The sequence below is a fragment of the Solanum dulcamara genome, chromosome 1 (assembly GCF_947179165.1).
Source record: "Solanum dulcamara chromosome 1, daSolDulc1.2, whole genome shotgun sequence".
Taxonomy (NCBI): domain Eukaryota; kingdom Viridiplantae; phylum Streptophyta; class Magnoliopsida; order Solanales; family Solanaceae; genus Solanum; species Solanum dulcamara.
This window is the reverse complement of record NC_077237.1, coordinates 7,255,758-7,282,485: the sequence shown is the minus strand read 5'-3', so window position 1 is coordinate 7,282,485 and position 26,728 is coordinate 7,255,758. Positions and strand designations below refer to the sequence as shown.

Below are 26,728 nucleotides of genomic sequence, written 5' to 3'. Positions count from 1 at the left end.
TTGATATCAAACGAGGACATGACCTTATAAAGAAAGGTACGAAGATCATCGTGAATTAGGGCTAGAAGGATAATAGGTAGCTTTATGGTAGATCAGGAGCACCTTTTTTGTCGTACTAATAGCTTTATTCATGTATGTTTTTGCTTCTGATCATAATTGTTATCTTTTGTTGTTTATTATGTTTCGGATATCCCACTATTTCGTTGATGTTGTTGTTTTTAGTATTGTCATATTCCCTTCTTTAATAATTACTTTGACTGTTGCACTGAAATCGAGAGTCATTCAAAAACAACATCTCTACCTCAATGAAATATCTAAAGATTTGTCAATATACACTTTACTCTCCACAATCTTTATTTGTAGAATTAAACTGAATATATTGTTATAGTGATGATATAAATCTTGATACATAGCAGATATCTTATAAAATTTATTGAGGTACACATAAATTGATATGAATTCCTCACTATCACTTCTCATTATCTCCATTTACTTCAAACCACATAAGGTTGCAATAATATTCATGGTGCTTAGGGGGAAGGGTAGGGAGAGAAGGGTCTTGAGAAAATTGATGCAAGGTTGTGGTGAATTGGTTCACTATAAGAATAGCTAGTGCACTTTGTTTAAATTATATGTTATCCGTTGATTTTTATTTGTCCACTATATTAACAATAAATGTTTATTTTTATTTATTCAGTTTAAAAAAAATTAAGAGATAATTTATTATTTAATTTCTAATTTATCCTTATTATTAACTACAGTCATTTATTAATATATTAAATTTATTATATTGAAAAAATAATATAATAAGATTATTATTATTAAAGAAGTTTATACACTATCAAAATATGTAAAAGATATTTTTAGGTAACCCTCACTTAAAAGTGAGATTAGTAATCTTGAAAATAAAATAGAACATCTTTTATAACATGTAAATGTGATTCTATATCGTATTATGTATATACGTTAAAACTCTTATTAAAAAAATAACTTTATAGTCTATGCTTTCATAATGCATCTTTAGCAGACTGTCTTACCTTTTTTTTTTTTCAATAACTGTGGTCATTCGATCATTTTACATGCGCCTTAGTTAATTTTATGAGATATTTGTTATTTTTTTTGTCTCAATTAATATGACACAATTTGAATTTCAAGAGTTAAACTTCTTTTTTGATCTTGCATTCGGACATACGATCTTTAAGGTTTTGAAAAATAATTTATTCATATTTAGAAACTACATAAAAATTATAATAATTCACAAGAATTAATAATTTTAAAAATATTTTATGCACATACAAATATATTGTTGTCAAAAATTTCCTTATTTGACTCTCAGAATTTAAACTATATCACATAAATTAAAATAGAAGGAGTATCTCTTATCAACACAAATATAATATTTTTTATTTATCACAACTTAGATATATGAAATCTTATAATTCTCAATCCACCTTGTTAATCACTAGGTAGGTCACACCTTGGATGATGTTACTTCTACACAAATTTCAGCATCTCCCTTTGAATCTCATGCAAAATTCATGCCTAACTCTTAATTAAAGTCAAAGAAAATGGTCCAAAAAATAAATAAATAGTTGGCACATAGTTGAAAGACAAGACATTATATTGTGTGAGCTACTAAATGGTGAATGAGTAGATGGTCCTAACTCCTATAAATTATATTAATCCTTGTTATCCAGGCTGTGTATCTGCCTATAGAAAACTACTTTTAACTAATGTTTTATAGAGACAATATTCTCATTCACACCACATGATCTTCTAACTACCCTTTTTAAAACCATAAAGATGTCTTTGGCACAAATTCCTATCAATGGTATCTACAATTGTCTAACTATAGTGCTTCATTTAATGTTGCCAAACATTGTCTTAACCCATGACAAAAGCAAAGAAGTGTTTGTTGGTATGTCAAACTCAAAAAGAAGGTACTATTAATCATGGTAAGGTACAATGATATTATGCAAGAACATCACTCTAATAAAATGAACTAGAAGGTCCATGGCTTAGGATAGTGATGCCTTGTGATCCCTGGGATATTAAATTTGGAGGCGTCTTTAGGATTTAAACTTGATATATTTAATTTGTAATTAGGTTCTTAGCACAAAACTTATAGTACTTTGAAATTGATTAAAAGTCAGAAATTCTGATAATTTGTTAGAACTTTATTGATCTAGGTTTTGAATATACATCTATGTATCGCATCAATAATAATTGTTAGACCTTTATTGATCTAGGTTTCGGATATACATCTATATATCGCATCGATAATAATAAGTTTATTCAATCGGGCACAACAAATTTGACATCTATTACAAAAGAGTGAGAATTCACTTTAAATAATCATGCTTTTAATTTATTACAAAAAAGTAGAATTCACTTCAAATAATCACGTCTCTGCTAGCTAGTCAGTGTTTGGAGTGGTCAAAAGAGGACCTTTTTGGATTTAATTACGAGTAAAACTGTCTACATTTAGACAATTCATTTGGGGAAAAAATCATGGACAATTATTTAGTCACAATAACGAATGTGCTAATGACCTTTGGTAGTTACAATATTTTCCTTTTCTCAGTTCAATTAGAAGTGTGTTCTTTTCTATAGGAAAGAACACATATCAATTCATTGCCATAGAAATTGAGAACCACTAGAAATGGAGAGATAATGATAATGTTACCCAGTGTATTAAACCAGGGTGGATGAAATGAAAATTTGTACTCGTGTCTTGTGTGATAAAAATGTGTTATTATGCCTTGAACATAAGTTATATAAAACGGTGGTCAGACCAGCTATATTGAAGTAGAATGATGGATGGTCAAAACTTTGCACGTCCAAAAGATGAGAATATATAGTAAAAATGAGGATGTTGAGATGGATGTGTGAATATAACTATTTGAGACATGGTGTGAGTGACTTCCATGGTGGACAAGATAAGGGAGACAAGATTGAAATGATTTTGATATGTAATAAGAAGATACACAGATGCTTCAATGAGGAGCTATGCAATGTTGGTGATAATGGGTATAAGGAGAGGTAGAGGTAGGCCCACGAAGTCTTAAGGACATGTGATAAGACCAAACATGGAATAATTGTAGCTCGTCGAGGACATGAACCTCTATAGGAAGATATGAAGGTTAACATATAGTCGAATGTTGTTTAGTTCCCTCATCAATAATGTTATTAATACTCTCATACTATCTTATGCTTCAATTTTAATACCACTCGTTATTTTCTTTACTTCAGTTATCACATTATTCGTTGTTGCTACTTGTTTTCTTTTTAATTGTTTTAGCATGGCTTTTTGGCACCTATATTTATTTTTCATACTTGATCTTTTATGTGCACTTGACTGCATACATACACGATGTCCTCTTCGGACCACACTTATTGAATTATACCAGCCAGGTAATGTTAGTTGTTATTGTAATTAAGTATCTTTTATGAAAGGAAAGAGGTTAAAAAGGGAGTAAAAAAAATTATAAACTCCATTCACAATATGTATAATATATTTTCCCCTCTAACCTAAACAATTACCATAAATGTACACAATATTATATTACAATTTTCTTAGTTAATACTAGTCCCCTCTTTGCTGCTCCTCAATCTCCTTATTATTTCCTAATGAAGATAGAGGAGAAGAAGGGGCAGAAAAAGAAGAAGCAGCAGAAGAATAACAAGTTATTGAATCACAATTAGGAGGAGTAAACTCAATAAGCAAATCTACAAAAGCACCTATAATAAAACCATGATTTATTTTCCCATTCATCTTCAAATACCATCCTAATAATTCTTGTAAAGATTCCCAATCTTTAATCTCATGTGTATCCACCATTTCTTCCATTGATTTCTTGAAATCCAAATATGGATCTTCTGATTCCAATGCCAATGCCACACTTTCCTTAAATGGCAATTCTTGATCATTAACAACATTATCTTCTTCTTCTTCTTCTTCTTCTTCTTCTTCAATTTCTTCTAATATCTCTGGTTCTTCATGATTTTGATCTTCCAAGATTAATGAGCTAGTGCAATTTGGCTCAAAAAACAGTCTTTCTGAACGAACCCCTTTAATGATTAATTCCATTAATGGTTCCCCTGTTTCATCAGACTCTGTTGAAAAACTTGCTGATTCTGAGGAATTTGTGAACCAAGATTCTGGTGTAGTTTCAATTTCAACAATCCCATCATCAGTATTAGAAGGGTCTAAAAAGATTGAATTTATAGTCTTGAAAATGTTGTTGTTTTCATTTGCTCTGAAAGATTGAGTCTTGGAGTGTGCACAAGAAGGCCATTGCCATGAACCAAGATTCATTTTCTTGCCCATAAAAGTTTCTATTCTTTTTTTCAAGAATCTAACTTTTTGGGATACAAAAAAGTTGTGATTTTTTCAAGAATCCAACTTTTTGGGGTACAAAAAAGTTGAGATATTTTTACAAGAATCTAACTTGGGATACAAAAAAGTTGTGATTTTTTTTCTTTTCAAGAATCCAACTTTTTGGGTAGTTTGTAAATTCTACTGGTTTTGGGATTTCAAACTTTTTGGTTGGTATTAATGGTTGATAATAAAAAGGAATAGGAAGGGGGAAGGGAGATATAAAGACAGAGAGGTGAGAGGAAGGTGGAGAGGAAATGGGTGGTGGTGGTGGTAGGTCTATTTCATGTGTGTTATTTAATTGTATGTATGTATTTTTTATTAAAAGAATTTAATGGTTTTAATAAATGCACTATCACGAAGAAATGAACATAGCAGTACTATACAATTTATTGGAACTGAAAATTATACTCTCTTTTATTTCAAAATAATAATTTCTCCGTTCCTAAATAAGTGATGTTTTTAGTTTGTACACTCATTAGCAAAGTACTCAGTTGTAGAAACCGAAGAGAAATCAACTTACACTTAATAATTATCTTGAAAAAGATGTTTTAAAAGAGGTAGAGATAGATCAAGAAGAATTTTGGAGAAGTAATTTGACAAGATATGACACATTTTAATCTACTAAAGACATGATTTTAAATAGAAAGATTTAAATATCGAGAATTAGAATATCAGATATTTATGTACTCTCGACATTCAAACCTTCCTATCTAGAATCCTACTAGGGATGTTCTTATTTAGTAGTCTTCCTTGTTATTTGCATAATATTATTTTCTTCAATTGTTACTATATTTGTTACGTCAATTGTCTTAATTATCTATCTTGTTATTTTGATGTTGTTGTTTTCTTTTTATCTGATTATATTTATATATATTTTTATACCTCTTTGCTATCCCACAAATTACGTAGATATATTATTACTACTTAGGTGTGCATAAGAGAAATGTTACAATTAATTTTTTTTATCATCAAGTCTGCTTAGCCAACAAAATGCAGCCTCATAATAATTTAATGTCTTAATCTAATCATTGACAAGTTCTTATAATAATGTTAGCTACAGAATTTCATGATAAGATATGTTCCTTCAAACTACATCATATATGTAATACTTATAATACATATAGATTTTCAAGATCTTTTTTTCTAATTTCCTTTTGTTTGTTTGTGCTTTCGAAGAACCAACATTTGCTTGATTCATTTGTCTTTATCAAACATTTAGGGTCATTTTATTTTACTTTTGTGATGCATAATCTAGATTTGTTTCTCTACACATTTTTTTGTTGTATTAGAAGTCATCAATTTTTTTATCACGATCGTTACTATTTGAGTATGCATTGTCGGTAAATTCACTCTCATATAATATTTCACAAATGACATAAGAAATATAAAATTGCATTAGATAAATTTAATATGACGAGTTCAACTGAGGGTTGCTCAGTTGGTTAAGCACCTCCACCCACGACCGGTAGGTCCTGGGTTCGAGTCACACTGGAGGGGAAGTGTGAAAACACTATAAATCCTTCAAAATGAGGGTAAAAAAAGAAAAAAAAGAAGATATATCCTACTGCACCAACTTATCCATCTACTTATGGATAAAAGTCATCAATTTAATAATTACTACTACTAAATATAGTGATTTTTCTTCAGGTGAAAAGTACCTTGATTAAGCCAGTTGTAAACTACTACACATAAAGTGCACCACAGAGAAATTATGTTTTAACAATATTTAATGGATAAAAGGAGGGCAAAAGTCATAGCATGAATAGAAAAATACTCAATAAAGAGCCCCTATAAGTTTGGCTCTTTATTTTGTTGTATGGGTGGTTTTAATATATCTATTTGTGCTAAAATGAGATTAAGTTCTATAATTTTAGGCAAATCTTTATAATAAACATCATTTGTTAACCTGATTAATAGGAGATAAATAATCTCTTAGTATTGGTCAATTAAATATAGTTATCACTTTTTATAATTATCACTCATTATTTTATACTTATATTGAATTCCGACTAATTCAAATTTGCATCATTCAAGATCAATTAAAGAGAAAATCGCTCCTTAGTAAGATTTTTTTTTCAATCCTAGGGCTCAAGTTAAGACATGCGGTTAAGAATGAAGCAATTTTATCTATCCCACCACAATCCTTGACAAAAGCGGATTCAGAATACATAGAATGTATTAAAAAAAAGTAAGATGATAAACTAATAAAAGTATCGTTCTTATTTATGATTTTGTAAAAGGCGTATAAAGAAAAAATTAAATGGATAAGTAATATGGAATGAAAGCACTAATAAATTTTATTTAAAATATTTTAGGCCTGATGGATCCACCTCCACCTCCTGCTCACCATCACATGCTCCATATCCTTCAATCTTCTTTTATTGTAGTCATGTTGATGTATATACTAAAGTTTGACTATAATTGTATAACATCGCAATAAAATTGTAACTATATTTGTAGGGTTGAGTACTGAAATTGATAGATAGACAAATAATATAGTTACACATGTTAAGAGTTAATACGGTTCAACAAAATTAACATCAAAATATATATTGAGGATCAAATTGATAAAGACAATTTTATTAGAGGAAGATTTAGGATCGATACTCTTGTGATCTATATTATGTCAATGAGGCCATCTAGCTTTGAAGATACGGAATCGGGCATCGGATCATAACCAAACAAGATAAGAATGAAAAAAGCTTACAAGTCCGTCCATCACAAAAATGATCGGATTTCCATCGATCGTTACTCAACTGAAGATATTGTGATTGAGTAGAGAAATTATGGGTGACAAAGAATTAATACTTCGGGTTCACTATTAATCCAATTGATTACTTAACTTTGTTAATTTTGTTCTCATTTTCAGTTATTTCCTTTATTTAGTTTATATTATTTTATGATATTTCAATATACATTTGGATCAGTTCAATTCACATGTCCATAAAAATTGCATATAAATTTAATTTTATCATTTTCCGTATAAACAATATTCACACGATGGATAACAAATTGGTCGACACGTAGCTGAGACAGGCGATGAATTGGAAAATATAATTTATATATTCATTTCCTCAAGAACTTTACAGATACTATCAATATCTAAATGAGAAATAGTAATCGATTGAAAATTATATAACTTAATATTTAAATGAATTATCATAGGCTCATAGCTAGGTTAGGGTACGTAAGGAAATGACATAACTCATGAGGATAGGCAGACATCATGTGAGTTATTTATAATTGATATAATACATAGATAAATATTTTAATTTGATATTAACTAGCAACTAAATATTTTAATTTTAATTTGAGTATGCATATCTAGACACTTCATCTCATCTCTACTGATTTAGTTGAACACTTCAACTTACAAAATGATCATCTATACATGACCTTCAAAATTTATATGGTTTAGCATTGGATTTCCACGAGACACATGATGGGACAAATTTTAATTGTCAGTTGACGTGTCTAGATGTACATTCTTAAAATTAAAGTACTTACTTGCCAATAAAGATCAAATTTAACCGGTTGAATATCGCCTTTAGTTATTTGGAAATCATTTTTTTCACAACACAAGTTCTAATATCAACATAATAATTAAAGAAGTCAGAGATTCAGAGAAAGGGACATTTAAAATTATGTAGTAAAGTTTATAATAGTATAATTTGTTTCTACTTTTCACCTTTCCACTTTTTTGCAATGAGACTCATTTATTATTCTCATTTATAATTTTCACTGTTTCTTCAACTTTTATATATAGCACTGCAATGCCATAATTCACCGCCGCTACTAATGAAGTGACACTTCACAGTTTAAACTTACGTAAATTTGAATATAGAAAATATGGAATTTTCTTTTTTGAATTTAAAATTATGGATCGAGTTTTAAATTTAAAAATTCTAGCTTTTAGGTCAATTTTGTATCTGAAATCAAAATTTTAAATTAAAGTCTTATTCAAAATAATCACAAACAAACGCAAATTTCTAATTAAAACTTCAAAGTTTAAATCCAAATACCTCATATATAGACATTCCACAGAGGGAACAATAAGAGATAACCTCCAAAGCACTCATATAAAATTTAACATAATTTATATTAATATAATATACATAATTCATACATTTTTATACATAATAATATGTATATATTTTAATAATGGATGTAATTATTTTGATCAATCAGTCAAATATATAACTTGCCCCTTATTTATGAACTTGGGATGAAAATCCAAACCATAGAGCAATAATTTAACAAGTGTGCATGTTTTAGGACAAATCACTATCAAATTTCTCCCCAACATGCATACACTATATTTGAAGGGTACATGAGTGTACTAATAATACTGATAATATATTACTCCTTCCATGCATTTAATTTGTTTGTTATATTTTTTAGTTCATTTTAAAAACAATGTTTCTTTTAATAATTTTTAATTTCAATTTTCACACATGATATGTTTAAGACTATAAATTAAATAATATTTTAATATATTCTACATATTTTTAATTTAAAATCACAAAATTCAATTTTTTATTTATTTTCTTAAACTTTGTGTCACTTTTATCTTCCCATTTACTGTAGCACTTGAATATACTACTCATATAAGCAAATGTATCCAACTGACAAAAGACAAAAATATATATACTGTAGCAAATAAAGAGAAACATCTTTGAACAAATAATTGCACACACACAAACTCACATATTCAACATTTTCCATTTTTGTGTTTAAAAAAAAACGTGGCTTAATACATAGAAAATAACCCTTTGAATTTTTCAGTAATATTTCATTTAGGCATAATTTGAATTACAATTTGTTTCAATTGAACATTTGAATACGTAATAAAGTATTTATATTAGACATTTTTAATTCAAATTTTGATCAAAAAAATTGTGTGTGTTCTCAAGTGCATATTACATAAATAAATTAACCATTTTAAATATGTTATCTTTTTTAATTATATGCATTAACCTCAGAAAAAACAAAATAATAGGCTTATTTCAACTAAAGCCAATGTGTATAATTAAAAAAAATGTATTTATTGTAGTTATCTTAATTTGCTAACAGACTATTGAAAAGACGCGCAAAACAAATTTAAAATTTGAATTAAAGATATCTAATAAGAATATTTATTTATATATTTAGATATTCAATTAGAATAAATAATATATTATTCGAGTGTTTAAATAAAATTTATTGATAAATTAAAAGGATGGTATATGTGTATTAAGCCAAAAAATTGTTTGAAGTGTAGCTTAAAAAAGACAAGAAGAAGGGGTCATCATTATCAGCTATATATGTCCATGCATGCATGCAATATAATGATGATTTTAAACCCTGAAGAAAATGCAGCCCAATTGATAAAGTTTGTCATAATTGAAAGAAATGGACTTAGCCTAATAATAGTGAATCAGCAATTTTGTTGCAACCTAAAATATAGTCTATTTCTTTTAACTTGTGGACAATACACATGTGCTCTCTCCTTCCACCTTTATAATTTTCCACGCGACGTAGTTTGACTGAATATGAAGTTTAAAAAGTTTAGAAAATTTTTATAATATTTTAAAATTATTTTTAAAAAGAGTAGATTTTTATAGATTTTTTTAATCAAATAAGTGAGATTCAACATGAATAAAATGTTAATAGAATTATTAAATATTTATTAAATAAGAAAATGTGTCATTTTTTTGAAATGGACTAAAAAAAAGTGTGTCATATAAATTGAGGCAAAGAATAATTTTTAATACAACAATAATATATCTGATATAATTTCACAAATAAAATTTGGAGAAGATATAGTATACGCAAAACATATCGTATCCCTACCTTTAAAAGATGGAGAAATTATTTCTAATAGATTCCCGATCAACTGAAAGATATTTAGTGATTTTTAATATATAAACAAATTAAAGACTTACACAATTCTAATATTGTGTAAATTTGTTTGAAGAATGAGGATTGTGACAGGTTGACTCCCTCGTAATAAGACTTGTTGGAAAATGTCTAATATTATTATAATTATAAATCCTTAATCTAGATATATATTTATATATACGGAAAATGGTCAAAATTATCCCTGAACTTTGAAAAATAGTTTATTCATGCCCTTCGTTATACTTTAGGGCCAATTATACCCTTATTGTTATACTTTGGGCCAAATATGCCCTTGAGTATAACAGAGTGTCACGTGTCGGCCTCTCAGTGGCCAACTTATTTTCCCTTTTAAATATGTTTTTTTATTTATTTTTAAATCTGTTTTTAAAATTTATTTTTTTAAATCTATTTTTTAAAATATGTTAATTTTAAAAAACAGATTTTTTAAAAAAAAGATAAAAAAAAGATTTTAAAAAAAAGATTTTTTTAAAAAAGATAAAAAAACAGATTTTAAAATAAAAAAGATAAAAAACAGATTTTTTTAAAAAGATTAAAAAACAGATTTTAAAATAAAAAGATTTTAAATCTGTTTTTAAAATTTATTTTTTTAAATCTATTTTTTAAAATATGTTTTTTTATTTGTTTTTAAAATCTTTCTTTTTTAAAAATCTTTTTTTTCTCTTTTTAAAAAAAAAACTGTCTTTTTAAAATTAACATATTTTAAAAAATAGATTTAAAAAAATAAATTTTAAAAACATATTTAAAAACAAATAAAAAACAGATTTAAAAACAAATAAAAAAATATATTTAAAAACAAATAAAAAAACACATTTAAAAGGGAAAATAAGTTGTCCACTGAGAGGCCGACAGGTGACACTCTGTTATACTCAAGGGCATATTTGGCCCAAAGTATAATAATAAGGGTATAATTGGCTCTAAAGTATAACGAAAGACATGAATAAACTATTTTTCAAAATTCAGAGATAATTTTGATCGTTTTCCGTTATATATATGACACATCATCTTGTTATCATAAATCATTTGAAAGTACAAGCTCAAGAATCATATATATCCAACTATCTAAGTACAACAAATTAGTTCCAAACAACATTAGACTATTTTATTAATCTAGTCTCAATTATTTTTAAATGATCAAGAAATTTCTTCTGATTCTTCCCTCGTGTGATTAATTAGAAGATTTGTTTAGGAATATTGAGATTCTTATCTTCATAATCTTTAATTAATTTATTTATTTTAAAAAATATATTTTCTCAAGTAGCAAAAATGTATGTATATGAACTGTTTTGTCCCCTCTCTACCACTCCTCATGACTAGTAGGGTGGGGCACATTATGGTATATTGACCTTAATTCTATGATTGGAGTTCAATTATATATACCTTTAATTTGCTTTAATTGTTCTCATAAATAAATTGATAAATTTTGATTTTAGTTTTTCTGATAACTGATTAAGCACATTTATCCTTCAATTACTTGAGATGTAGTGTACTTATGAATTATTATAAACCCTTCCATCACTTATTTGCTATGTTAAATTTGTATTGTTAGTTACTTCATATTAAGAGTTGTAAGCTTCTAAAAATAATTTGAATAAAACATATTTTCTACATAACAACACCATAATATAAGCACATATTTTAATTACTAGAAGGTTAATTATGTTAGTTATATTTCACGAGGATCAAAAACACAAAACAATAATAATAATAATAATAATTTTAAAAAAAATAACTCGATGCACTAAGCATCCTACATTCACGCAGGGTCTCGAGAAGCAGCTCGATATAGGCGGTCTGCTCTGATGCAAGCATCAACGACTGATTTCATAACTCGAATTCGTGTCCTATAAATCACATAAAGACAATTTTACCGTTGCTTTAAGACTCTCATTCACTATATCACAATTCACAACGACCAAAATAAAAATTTGCTAATAAATGAGGCATTAAAAGTGCCGTTATCCCAACTTTTAATTAATTAAAAAGATTTTGAAAGACGTGAATGACCAAATTCAGATAATTATTGGAGCGTTTGAGATATGTAATTTAATAATAGAAGTCAATTAAGGGGGTTGTGACTAATTAATTAGCAATTCTGGCATTACTTAGCATGTTTTAGGATAGTGATAATTATGGGACACTTCTTGATTCCTAATTAGTAGTATAGTAATTACTACTTCCGTCTCATATTAGATGAACATCTTACTAAAAGTATTTGTCCCAAATTATTTGATCACTTACTAAATCAAAATAGAATTAATTAAATTTTTCCTACTTTACCCCTACAATTAATATGACATTTTGAATGTAAATAATCAAATAATATTTTAAAAATTTATATGTCCAAATGGCTCCCTTTAAAAGTTACATGAAAAATTGATATTCTAAAGCTACTACGTTTTTAAAAATGAAAAATAGTATTAGGTGTTGAATTTCTAACATAATTGGTTTATCATTATTTTGGAGGTGCCAAATTTCACCCAACCTCAATATTATTGTACTACTAAAAGTTGGTTGCCTTTTCTTCAACATTATTTAAAATTTAAGTTTATTTCCTTTTGTACTTGGGTATACCATGATCAAGAAACAAAATTTGTGATGGAGTGGTAAGTACTCCTTCATCTTTAATCAGAGATTTCGGATTTGATTCCTCCTGGGTAGTGAGTTCCCTTTGTTAGGAAGCGCTTTATTCCCAATGTGGGACTTCCAATCGCAAATTTGGATTTAGTCGGACTCTAATACAGTTACCGGATAAGAGGTGGGAAATAAAAATAAAAAATAAAAAATAAAAAATTCCTTAGTTATGATTTGTTAAGTTATATTTTGCACATTTTGATAAATAGAGATCTAAGAAACTATAAGTCTTAAAAACTCATATCAACTATTTATTATCTAAGAAAGAAAATGAAAAAAAACAAATATGATTTTTCGTTTTAAATGGAAGTAGTCATTAACGTAGGTTGTCTACCTTACACATCTTTAAGGGTGGTCTTTCTTAGGATATTATATAAATACGAAACGTTTAATGCACCGAATTGTGTTGTCTTGCCCTTAATGTGATTCCAAGCATTTATTTAGTAGAAATACGAGTTATCTCACCTAAGTAAATCCCTAAATGTAATTCAAATTTCCAAATATTCATTTTATAGATTAGTCCATGCCTGGAGAAATTGTATTTTTAGCTTTTTACAAAAAAAATTTAGTTTTATGTCCTTTGTATAAGAGATCTTCATTTTTACACATAAGAGATTTGAAAATGTCATTTTTCTTCTATTCAATTGTAAAAGGACAAGAGATCTCATTTCGTCGTACTACAATGTCTAACCTATACCTATCTCTTTATTGATATTAATCAATCCATACGAAGGACGTTAAAGTAAAATTATTAAACTTGATATGTACTCAAAAGCATGGGAATAATGGATCCACCCTTCTACCCTTTTAATTCTACTTAAATACCAAACTTAGTTCACATGGCGCAGGGCTAGAATCTCGACAATTGCCATTTGAACTATACTTTTACTATTTCCATTTTTCTGGTCTCATTTTATTTGTATAAGCATCTTTTTGTTTCACCAGGATTCTTATTCCCTTCCTTTTTCACCTTTTACCTTTCACATGTAGATAATATTGTTTGCATAGTTAAATGGAATATAGTACAATTCCTTTTTTTTCCCCTTAAAATTTAGGCAACAGAAATTATTACAGCATCTTTTATAGAACATAATAAAATCCAAGGAGGAATTTCCAAATTTCTAGTAACAAATCCTATGCTACCTAGTGTCTAGTACCATATTGTGATGGTACAAACATACTTCAAACAAAGCATTTTTTAGTACCATATTTTGTTGGTTTCCTATTATTCCTTGTTATTTCATCCGTCTTAATTTATGTAGCAATGTTTGATTGAACACAAAGTTTTTTAAAAAAAATAATCAAAATTTATGATTCAAAATAAGACGTTTGTGTGACAATAATTAAGTATCGTGCACCTAAAGGTGTGACTTAGCGTTCACTAGAGTGGGTAAAAATCATGAGAGATCAGAGTTTAAATCTTAGAAAAGGCAAAAAAGTTAGGTCCTGAAAAAGACACCGATCAAAGATAAAAGTTACACTGAAGTTTGGATATTTTTCATTAAGGAGATCATAGACAGATTTAAAGGCGGAACATTTAAAAAAAACGAATTCAAAGGTAAGGACGAGATGGATTTCTACCTCAATTCACCATTATAGAGAAGATTTTTCATACCAACTCCTACCTGTAGCAATTAAGAGCACCAAAAGGAGAATTTAGCGTCTTTCTAGTCCATAATGGAAGCAATCGTCTTTGATCTGAACACCACCGTTATTAAAAAAAAAAAGTATATCTCAACTGAAGGGGAAAAAACAGAATATACATTCCAGGTAGAAGACATGATTTCTGTTGGCTACAATTTCTCCAAGATATCTGGTAGAAGAACAGACATTTACAACAAGAATAGATAGGATTTTGCAATCTTTGATCAGACAACATGAAGACACAACTAGTGTCAAAATTTCATCTACATCTAACACCTCTTTTCTGTATTTTTCTACACAAATAGCTCAACCTAATACATCTAAACGGATGGAGAGTGTGGCAACCGAATTTCATCAAGCTACCTTCTAATTATAACGCAGGGGCATTTGTATCATCGTCACTGTTAATGTCGCTGTCAGTCTCATAAAAAGGACTATCATCGTAATCATCATTGTCTAACCCTTCAATGTTCCCAGTATCATTTGAAGCTGCATTAAGATTTCTGTGGGAATTCCAATCAGGAGGGAAAGTCTTCTGAAGTGCTTCTGTTAAATCACCTCCGGTCCTCTCAATCTTCCGCAAGCATCTGGACCAATGAACTGCAGTTCCCATATCAACAGTCAATCCAGACTCTACCATCTCTTCACAAACGCGGTGGATCCCCTCTATAATGTAATATTCAGCAACTGTGGCCCTTGACAACAGCGACGTCATTAAACAATGATATGCAGCTTTGTCTGGCTTCAAACCAGATTGCTTCATCTCTTCAAAGCATTTTAAAGCCTTTTCAGGAAGTGAAGCCCGTGCCCAACCGTGTATGAGAGTGGTGTAAGTTTTAACATTAGGTTTAACCTCAACCCTTTTCATCTCTAGAATTGTGTTTGTCGCTTTCTGAAACGAAAAGAAAATTGATTGTAGTCATTGGGATATTTGGGAAAATAAAGAGTAAACATTCTTTTGCCAAGAAAAGCTACCAGCAGAGCATATGATATGAACTCAAAGCAACTAAACTCAAATTCCGACTAGCGTCTGTCTGATGCAAATATATAGCACGGCAGGCATTATTAGATCCACGAAGTTGGTAACTTAATGCTAAATGGCTTATACATATTTCACATAGTACTCAAAAAGTTACAAGATGTTTATAGGAAATGCTTGCAAAAGCCAAAAAGTATAATGCACATCATTACTATTAGTTAAACCACCTCAATTGTATAGAACAGTACACAAAGCAACAAATGAGACCACATATCCATTTGCAGGCATTTTCACAAAGCTGAATTAGCAAATATGAGAACATATAAACTTGTATAATTTATCAAATGGATACCTGCATGTCCCCAGCTTTACAACAAGCATTTACGAAAGAAGTATAGGTATGGATGTCAGGTTGAACCCCTTCTTGCCTCATTTGTTGCATCAGGTCAGCAGCCTCCCAAACATCACCTCTTCGAGCCCATCTGCACAGAGATGGAAAATATAGCATATATGACGGGATACAGTTTAAAAAGATAGCCAAACAGAGGCAAAATACTATCAAATAGAAGGAAATATCTGTAAAAAGCAATGTGCTAATCAGCAGTTACTTCCTTTCTCTCCTCCCCGCAAGGTCCAAAGTCAGATGCAAACTATGATGCTACAAAATAGTTTGCAAGCAGATACCAACCAAATATGTAGAGGCCATACCCGTCAATTAATATGTTGTACACATAGGTGTTCCTCGGGATGTTTTTGGCACTCATTTCTTTTGTCACTGCCAAAGCACTTTGCATCCTGCCTGATTTACAGCATGCCTTGAGTAATGCCTCATATGTATATATGTCAAGCTCCAGACCCTCATCTTTAATTCTTGAAAAATATTCAAAAGCTTTTCCTGTGTCACCAAGAGATGCATAACCATCCATAATGGTTGTATATGTGCGCTCATTTGGCCTAATTCCTGCAAGTAACATCTCATCTAAAACTTCCACAGCTTTCTCCATCTGCATCGAGTTAAATATAAAGCAAACAAATGAAAAGGGTCTACAAAAAGAAGTTTAATAGGCCCGACAATTTTCAAACAAAGAATTACAGGCTCCACTATGAGAATTGAACCCCGTAGGTAAACAAGTTCAATCACACAGCAAGACCATGCAAAATATACTGTAATGCCAAATGCAATAACTGTTCTAAGCCCTTCCTGGCCCCGGAAAGAAAAAGGAACCAAAGAGGATGTATGTGAAGAATATTGTGATCCTATAAATCCATCTAGAATTACATCTAACATTTGAAGCCATCTAGAAGTTCACAAGCTATTTATTTAGTTATTTATTTATTTGATAAGTCACGAGTTATTTTTTTTTGATAAGTTATTTATTATTAATAGAACATCAACATTTGCATATTTGGTTAGCCAAATTCAAGTTCGGTTCTAAAAGATTACCTAACACAAAAGTTGCTGAGCCTTAACATCCATATGGCATTTCATGCAATGTCCACAGTTTGCTATGTCGACTCCTGATAGAGATCAGTTTATTTCTGTTTGAATGGTCAATGAAGGTTTCTCTTCTTTGAGAGGTCTCTCCATTTTTTGACGTAAGAACTTTACAGTAAAAATACTTTCTATATATGGAAGCAGCAAGAATGCACTCTCAAGTTGTCAATGGGTGTGCTTTTTCATGTAGAATCAGCAATTTGGCACGTGAATTCATTTGATAGGTAAGTTAGATCTTAGTCTAACTATGCTGGTTTGCTACGGATAGCAAAACCATAAAGCAACACATTTCTATTTGATTAATTCCAGTCCTTCTGCTTACTTCTCGATCAACCCAACCAGAATGGCTAATGAGAGAATGGCGTTCTTCTCTTTTAACTTTCTACAAGAAGTGCAGATGAGTGGTGAGGTGGAAGTCCGCAAGTTCACCACAAGAATATATTTTCATGTGAATTCTTGGTGGTTCATAATTGGTCTTTTAGACAGTTACTAAAAAAATTCAATTGTGTATTTAAATCACTGGAACCTGTCGGTCAGTACACATGCCATATCCAGTACCCTATTATAGAAATGGGAAGGTAACACAAATATGTCCTTTTAAGCTTGTTTAAATGCAAACTAGGATCTGGAAGTTAGATTTACCTGACGCTTCTCAACAAGGCCAAGAATCAATGCATTGAAAGTCTGAACAGTTGGGATGCACCCACTCCTTCTCATCATATCAAAAACGTCAAGTGCTTTTCTTATTTCTCCAGCTTTAGCAAAGGCATGTATAATTGGCATAAAAGTCCGTGAAGTAGGTCTATGCCTCTCCTTTTTCATTTCTTCAACAATACGTAGAGCACGATCCAAGTTACCCATGCCACAAAATGCTCTGATAATGTTATTATAAAGGACAACATCTGGCTTCAAGCCGTCTCTTATCACATCCTCAAAAATTGCAAAAGCATTAGCCCAATCTTTCAAATTAATGAATCCGTTGATCAACATAGAATATGTCTTCATGTTATGCTTTATGCCAGCCAACTTCATCATTTCACTGACCTCAAAAGCTTTGGAGACTTTACCAACCTGCAAGGTTATAAAATCAATTTACAAATTTCAAATGAATTAAGAAGTTGTGTAACAACTCATCAGCAATTCAATATATTGTAATTAGCAGGGGCAGATGCAACCTTTTGGTACAGGGTTCATACAAAACCCAATATTTTCGATGTGGAGCATAGATATATATGTGAAAATCGACTAAAGTTTCAACATGCACTAGATCTGAACCCATAATTTTTTTGTATAATGAGTTCAGGGCTAGAACCTTAAAGCCAAACCCATCAAGTTAAAATCCTAGATCCGCCTTTGGTAATTAATTACTAGAAGTATAGGCCCAAATGGTCTAAAGTTTTCATATTGCAAGAATACCACAGCTTTAGACCATGGAAATAGTAAAACATTTTTCTGATAAGTGGGAATAATAAATGATTTAGGATACTAATTTGAGTGTTGGATTGATACTTAATAACACTTCGCCAGATTTTGTTAGTCTTTACTTAGTTAAAAAACAGGAAAGCTGTAAAAGTCAGAGAGAAAGCAATTGAGACTATCAAGATAGCATATCACACATGTGATTCCAAGACCTTAACAATGTTGAAGCCGGACACTTTTTTTGTTTGCAGTAAAAAGGGAAAGGGATGAATACAGATAATATGACCACACAATTCTTTTTAGTAAAATAACTCTGACTTGATGCAAATGACTCTAGTCTCCGGCACCTTATGGGAACTTGATGGTTACAAAATTGCTAGAATTTATTGGTTCAAGAATTCCACAAGCTAAGTCAACCATATTGTTGATTTGGTTTAGAGGAGGCAGACTCTGGGGTCTTAACTCGGAGGCCATGGTCACGACTCAAAGTAGAACTAAATTATCCTTCTTGCCCATTGCTACTATTAACATGAACTCTGTTACAGGTATCGAATCAGAATGCCTTACAAAAGACGCACAAAAACAAAATCAGCATGCTAATGAATGAAAGTTACAAATACACTGACAGCAATGACAAAAAGGCACCTTGATATAGAGATTCATCAAACATCCGTAGCTGACAACTGAAGGTGTGAATCCACACTCCTGTAAGAGAAATTACAATACCACATTAGATAATTCAGCAATGCAAAAGCACGGCGAAGCTGTCCATGACCATTGCAAGGTCTACTCAGAAATTCTATTTCATATTCAGAACACTGTCAGAAAGGTTTTGTATATTCTCCTTTCAAAACATTGTTCAGAAAGACGCTTCGTTAAAAAAAAAAAAAAAAGCAGTAAGGCACTTATATTATCCTTCTGTGAAGAGTTTTCTTCTCTTACTGAAGTTCCAAATAAGTCTTACTCCCCTTGCTTAATGAAGTACAAAGATATTTGACCTTTAAATTATAATAGAACGTACAATGTATGGGAAGAAACCATATGAAACAGTGACATCATGCATTCAGTTTGTAGGTTGACAATTTTTCTTACTAATCTAATCTGTATGTAGTACGGAAAATTTTTTGACCACGCACAAGTAAGTTTCATTCATCTATGTAGTTACACAGAATAATACTTACCTTAAGTCTATCAAATACAATGAGACATTTATCCTTATTTCCTATCGAAGTATAACCATCCATCATGATATGGTAAATATCAATTGGAGCATCAATACCCTCTTCTTCCATCTCCCTAACCAACTCTTCAGCTCGATCCATATTGCATGTTTGGCTGTCAGTTCATTAAAAACCCAAACAGATAACATTAACTTGCAATGATATCAGGGAGCGCGAAGAAAGCAGAATTTCAGCGAACAGTGGGAATTAGAAAAATGGTTTGCCAGTTTGAAGTTGCATGCATAATATAAGACCATAATAAACTCTAACTTAAAATCGAAAAGTGGAAAGGCTAAAATTCAAAGTAAACACACCAGTTAGCATAGATGATGCTGCCATATATAATAGCATTTAAAGTCGGATGCCTCTCTTTAGCCTCCTTAAACCATCGCTCTGCAGCTCTTCCACAAACATAAACGAGAAATGACAGATTAGGAACAAAGTTCTCACCAGGTAACCCCAACAAATTGAGATAACTAGTTTCTCCAAAAAAGAAAAAAGAACAACCTTGATAGCACAAAACTAGCTTTAGTGCGAAGACATTGTTTCAGGTACCATGTATTGACCTCAAACCAGACATATTATTCCAGCATACAATCGAGTCTACATTGTGGGAAAATGTAATTGTGTATAATCGGTTTCAATTATTTCATGAGCTACCAAGCAACACAATAAGCTAGCAAGCACTCGTACAGCTTGAGACAGGACATTTTATTCCCACAGCCTGCATTGAGAAAAGACGAAACCAACTCTTCCAGTCAGAGGAGTCCAGTTGCGAACTTGTGCAGTCCTATCCTATTGTCATAAGGGATTGTGTTGGCTTAGCCAATATAGCTATTATAATTATATACACATTATATAAAACCTAGAAAAAGGTTATAGATTTCTATATTCCAACAAATAACTCAGTAATACAATCATGCATAGTTAATATATCCACAATTACAATTCAGTCAATAAAACTGTTTGTTGACTTAAGGTTGAGATTTTAACTTCAAACTTCAGTTTTTAGTTTTACATTTCCAAGGTCATGTACTAAACGAGAGCAATACTCTTTCAAACTACACAATCTTTAAATCCAATGGAAACACGAAACGAAACCAAAATATCAACATAGACAAAAGCTTTAAAAGAAGAGGTAACCACAGACAAAGCTCAGTGAATAACAATTAAAGGTGGGTCAATTTCTCACTCTATATTGCCCAGTTTAGCAAATCCATCAACAAGGATGCTGTGAGTCACGAGACTCATTTCAATTCCTTCATCTTTCATTCTCCTCACACAAGATAGTGCTTCTTCCATGTCTCTAGCCACGGCATAAGCATGGATGAGGCTGCAAAAGCAATACAGAGAAAATGGTAAAATTAAAACTTCTTGAGCAACGAACTTGAAGCCCAACAAGTTAAGTTGTAAAAATTCCTAGATGCTTTAGTCATACTAAGAGAATGAGCACAACAATTTTGAGTATTTACAGTGAATAAATATTTCCAACCTACATTGAAGGAACATTTCCTTTTTCGAGTAAGAGGGAGAAAAGAGAAATGGAGGAGGAAGATTAGGAAATTTCACTGGGACTACCACTGGACCAGACACAATTAGATGGAGACACAATGAAGATGGGCAGTTCTAAGTGAATAAAGTTTACAAGAGGAGTCTATTTGAGATGGAAGGAAGTCCCAAAGGTCCATGGAAAGCTATTTGAAAAAGCATGGCACCAACAAAGGTGAAATGTTTTACAAGGCTAGTGGTGACGAAAGCATGCCTCGCCCATGAGGCACTTCAGAAGAGGAAAATTCAGATAGCCTCTAGATGTCCTTTACGTATGGAGGCAGCAGAAACTAAAAGTCACTTGTTCCTTAATTTTAAGGCAATTACACAAGTTTGGGCACTCTTTATCTGTTTGGCTAGAGGGGAATGGACAATGCCAGAACACACTGCAGATCTACTAAGCTGCTAGATACGAAGAAATGGGAGTAAGAGTAAGAAAAAGTGGTGGAGAACATTACCAGCCTGTATTTGGTGGAGTATATGGAAGGAGAAAAATGAAAGAATTCTTGAAAGCAGATCTAGTTCCATACAAAAGATCAAAGGGAATTGTATCACAATGTTTTTCGTGTAAAGAGCAATGTATAGAAGATGAAGTACAGATACTGGATTTCTTAGGAGTTCTGTAATTAATATTCTCCTTGTAAGCTCATTTTTCGGAGGTGGTCAGCATTAAGGTATGTTGAAGAATACATTTTACCAATTTTCAAAAAAAAAACAAAACCAAAGGAGTGCAAACTATGAAATTAATAAAGGAACTCATGTTCAAACCTTGGGAAAAGAGAAAATTTCAGCAAGATTTATGTTAAGAAAATAATGAGAATAATCAATAATAAAGAAAACTAATAAAGTGAAATAAGTGTTTAAACAGTTGTTTGTAACTCCTATCCCTAAACTCCTAATCTAGGGCCTAGGCAAGAGAAAGACTCTTAATTAAAGTAAGACTTCTATTCTAGGAGTGATTCCAAATAGGATATGCCTAAGTTGCTCGGAATCAGGTGCGGGTGTCCGATACAGGTGTGGATCTAGAGGTCGAAACCTTCATAATCTAAATTTTAAGATCCACGGATGCGGATTCAGGTATGGATACGGGTGCGGGGATTCGGCTAAAATAATTCAAATATCTAAAACAGAGTTATAAAACCTAAATTATGAGATATCTTGTGGAAAACTTGGAGAGAAAATATTGATCAAGAGGAGAATCTTGGATGGAGATAAAAGGAAAAGGAGTGACATAGAAATTTCTATATAAAATGTATTCCATTATCTTCAAAGTACCCCAAAATCGGTCACTCCTTTTCATTGAATCTGTCCAGAATTTCTCTGTCGATCTTGGTCAAAGTACCCAAAATCAGTTGACCAGATAGGGTACGAATCCCACACCCATGTTGTGTCGACACGGGTGCACCATCGAAAGTGAAGAGTCCGAGCAACATAGGAATATTCAACATGAGGGGGAAAAGTATCAAATCCAGAAAAACTAAAAATAGCAGAAAGTAGAAGAAACCTAGACAGTTACTAATAGACCGAATTCCACCAGGATCATGGTCAATTGTCCTAATCAATAGATAAGAAGAGGAAGCATGCAATGAGTGCTGGCTTCAGTTCAGGGAAAGAATGTCAAAACTGGATGGTGCAAAATACATTGGCTTTCAACATATCTACTCACAAGTGTTGGGAGTAATTTTACGACAACATTTTGCTTAACAGAGGACTAATTAAAACTGAAATAATAGTTTGGCAGGGGAACTTACTTGGTATATACATGAACTGTTGGCTCTATCCCTCGAGCACGCATCTTTTCAAAAGTTTCACGTGCACGATGCATGTCACCACGCCGTCCATAATAGTTCACCATTAAACCAAACTCTTTCCTGGATGGCTACAAAAAGAAGGTATCACTTCCTCTGAAAGAATACGATCAAGAGCTCTGCAGAAGCATGTTGTACTTTACCCACTTCGAGTATAAATTAGCTAATTACCTGTCAACCGAAGTAAAATCCAGTGTTTCACAGAGGAGAAGCTTATGAGACTCGAACAGATATAGAATATAGCAACAATACAGATGATCTTTTTGACATTTGATAATCAAATTGAACTTGTGAATAAGTAATAAAAAGAACAAGTGGATAATCACAACTTGCATTAATGAGAAATCATATTTTTGGCAACACTAAAACCCATATCCTAGTATATAATACTCTTTCTATTATGGGAGTCCAGAATGTTAGCCACCATTCTACTAACAATATTATTCTGTACAACACTCAAATGTTTCAAGAACTTCAATTCATTTACATAAAATGGGTCAGAGGGAATATCATTTTGATGGACAAGCTACGGCTTTGACACAAAAATTAACTGAAAATCCATCAAAGTGGCTGAATGGTACTACCAGTGTATGTCTTAGGATAAATGGAATCCATCAAGTATAGTAATTCTGACATCAAGCTTCTTATAAGATTTTCATGTAAACCAGTCTCAATTATTAAACTTACTAGACACTTTTTTTACTACTAACAATGCCTTGAAGGTATGTTAGGAGGAGAAAAAAGAAACATGGTATATGGTCTTTTAGACATTTTAATTAGAGAGTAGGCCATTACATAATGCTATGAATACTGTTCTAAATTCTTACACTTACACGCAAAAAAGGGAACAGCCAATGATCTTGTAGAAGAACAAGTAATGAAAGAAGATTTCATTTTGAGAAAAGTGACACCATTTTAGGCAATCCATGAAAGGAAAAGGGACACATAATGCAGGATATAGCAGTAACTAATACGTTTCAATGGAGTATGATATCTTCCATAAGTATCTGGAATACATGGGTAGGTTTCTGGAGCAAACAAGAAACAACACAGAATATCTTTCAAGAGGCAACTGAAAAATAAGATACATAACTTAATAAAAAAATGCTTATCGCAGCAAGTGTTTGGGAACTCATATGGACAGGGGCGGATCTAAAGTTCAAATTACACTTTCGGCAGAACCCATATCCTGTATTTGTATTGAGAAATTCATTTAATATGTACAAATAATCTATCTAGCACCCAGTAAGCAAAAAGAGTTGTGATCTAGAACCCACAAACTTAAACTCTTGGATCCGCCTCTGCATATAGATATATGTGTCCAGTACTCTTGGACTTGCTTTTGAACCAAATGTAGTAGTGCTTAAGAGCTAGCGGATCACCTAGAAATTCTATATCACTATTTCCTTTTTTGTTCTGGGCAACACCATATTACTGCATCCTTCCGTTCACCAAAAAATTATTCGCAAACAAGTGTGTACACAGCACTGATAAGCTAAATCCAATAGAAGCTTGCACAGAACAAACAACCAAAATGCACGGACAATTGAACATTCTTTGGTGTCAAAAAATTCTACTGAAAGAAAATTAATTCCCTTCGTTTTGCAGCTTAATAATGGTAGCATTATTAGCATGTCAGGACTCAAAATGATATTTTGGCCTAAATTCTAAGTCTCTCGGACATAAGAAAAGAGTCAATCAATAAAACTCTCTAAGGCGCAAGAAAATAACCAAGTAGAAAACCATGCACTGCTTATGAAACATGTTCACAGCCTACATCACTTCCGCGGCATCTAGTTTAAGCTTTGCTTATACGGTCAAGAGTATCACTTACTCATTAGTAAAAAAGCAAAAACACATTAGCATACACAAATTTAGCACCAAAACTATTGTTATAAGAACTAAACCCATACTACATACTTAGAATTCCAATTCCTTATCTTACTTCATCGTTTTCCTATAACCATACTGGAATTACACCTCAAGGAGCTATGAGCAATGCAAGAAAAGTAAATTGAGGACATCTCAATAAGCATGATACCTTCTTGATTCTCTCGAAAGCTTGCACAACGGCCTGCCAATTCTCTGGCTGTGTGTCTAAAACCTTCCTGAAATCATTTCTTGAACCTTCCCTCTCTTCATGCCACTTGGACCTGTACTCCACATCATCTTCCCCTTCAACCCACCTCCTCCTCTCCTCGGTTTTCGCCTTCATTCTCCTCCCATCATCCAATTTGACAGTCAACACCCTTCCATGAAATTCAACCCCATCAAACTCCACAGCCTTCATAGCTGCCTTTTCTGCAGTTGAGCCCCCATATATCACAAACCCAAACCCCTTATTCATTTCTGTTTCATGATGACCCTTTATCAAAATCACATTCTTGATAGGACCAAATTGCCTAAAGAACTCAGCAAGCTCCTTTTTCTTAACCCATATTGGTAAATTCCCAATAAAGATTTTCCCTTTTTCCCTAAACTCACTACTTTTTTGCATTTCTTCAACATCTGAACTGTCCAAATCACTCTCATATCCTTCAGTGGGGGAATTCAGTAGTGGGGGTGGGGGTGGGGGTGGTGAGAGTTTGTTGGATAACCAAAGTTTGTTACTGAGGCTTGGTGGTGGTGAAGTGTTAGGAGGGGAACTAAGGAGAAGTTTTAAGGGGTTTTTGGTAAATTCAAGATTCTGAGAATGAGAGGCGGTATCAAGGGGCTTGTTATTGGTGGTGGGGCGGCGGAGGCTGGTGGAGGAGGTGGGTTTTTCAGGGGAGTCGGAGGAGGATTTGAGGTAGAGGATGGAGGTGGAGGTGGTGGAGGGATGGTGTTTTCCGGCGAGAATGGAGGCGGTAAAGGATGGCGGAGATGGAGAGTAGTGTGCGGTGGAGGAGAGGGAGAAGATAATGCTGTCCATTATCATCAACTCTACTGAGAGAGCTGAACAGTGTCGAGAGTTATAGTGTTAACATGTTCTGACATTTTGTGGAGTTTTAGGGGCAATTTTGGTAATTGATAAAAACAAACTCCACTCGTTATTCGGTATTCATATAAGGCCTTTGATTAATTCAGATTTGCGTGGTATAACACTCGTGGAATGTGCCACATAAGACCAATTAATCACATCTTGTTAGATCCTTAAGAATTCAGAGCTAAAACTCAAAACTTCTAATTAAAAATGAAAGAAGTATCATCCCGCTGCAACATTTGATACTAATAACTAATAACTCAAATTTCATATATTTCATCTTAATCAATTCAAAGTTTAAACCACAAAGAGTATGGTAAAATGGACTTTTGCAGCTTTAGGTCAATTACACAAAAAGATACAGTTCACACAATAATTGTCTTTGAGTTCCGAACTTCATATGAAGAAGGAGCATTATTTCCAAACTCCATATAAGGAAGAGCATTGTTGTTTGGGGGTCACTTTGGGCTCTTCTCAGCTTAACAACATCAAAGAGGAATCGAACCTCTTCCAATTCTGTGATAACTCTAATCCATTTGATGTATGTCACCCTTTCCCTCCTCCGTTCTCGATTAGTTTAGCTGCAATAGCCACATACACAAGTCTTAGTTGGATTCTAAACCGCTACGCAATTTACGTCATCTTGTTATTTATAACAAGGTCATTCTTCCTCACTAAGAAATAGATTCCTAGCTTTCACCTGTTTGTCAAAATATAATGCTATACTTTTTGTCATTGAG

The 26,728-nt window shown here is 32.0% G+C and overlaps 2 protein-coding genes across 2 annotated transcripts; both read right to left on the bottom strand.

Moving 5' to 3' along the window:
• Nucleotides 1-3,497: 3,497 nt before the first annotated feature.
• Nucleotides 3,498-4,753, bottom strand: LOC129886648 (transcription repressor OFP13). The gene has a single exon (XM_055961431.1). The coding sequence runs from the start codon at nucleotides 4,328-4,330 to the stop codon at nucleotides 3,587-3,589; it is 744 nt and encodes a 247-aa protein (XP_055817406.1). The 5' UTR covers nucleotides 4,331-4,753; the 3' UTR covers nucleotides 3,498-3,586.
• A 9,899-nt stretch (nucleotides 4,754-14,652) lies between these two features.
• LOC129900213 (pentatricopeptide repeat-containing protein At5g04810, chloroplastic) lies at nucleotides 14,653-25,975 on the bottom strand. The gene is made up of 10 exons (XM_055975141.1): nucleotides 25,068-25,975; nucleotides 22,970-23,097; nucleotides 20,863-21,003; nucleotides 19,985-20,071; nucleotides 19,632-19,785; nucleotides 19,096-19,155; nucleotides 17,674-18,102; nucleotides 16,245-16,540; nucleotides 15,889-16,018; nucleotides 14,653-15,449 (listed from the first exon to the last, which is right to left on the bottom strand). Exons 1-10 carry the CDS (start codon nucleotides 25,941-25,943, stop codon nucleotides 14,928-14,930), a joined length of 2,823 nt encoding a protein of 940 aa, XP_055831116.1. The 5' UTR covers nucleotides 25,944-25,975; the 3' UTR covers nucleotides 14,653-14,927.
• Between the last annotated feature and the right edge of the window lie 753 nt (nucleotides 25,976-26,728).

Excerpts from the sequence above, each read along its gene's own strand:
- LOC129886648 (XM_055961431.1), bottom strand. The coding sequence starts at position 4,330 with ATGGGCAAGAAAATGAATCTTGGTTCATGGCAATGGCCTTCTTGTGCA.
- LOC129900213 (XM_055975141.1), bottom strand. The coding sequence starts at position 25,943 with ATGATAATGGACAGCATTATCTTCTCCCTCTCCTCCACCGCACACTAC. Across the intron at positions 18,103-19,095 it reads TGATGAATCTCTATATCAAG|GTTGGTAAAGTCTCCAAAGC; the intron begins GTGCCTTTTTGT and ends ATAACCTTGCAG. Across the intron at positions 16,019-16,244 it reads TACAACATATTAATTGACGG|ATGGGCTCGAAGAGGTGATG; the intron begins GTATGGCCTCTA and ends ATCTCTGTGCAG.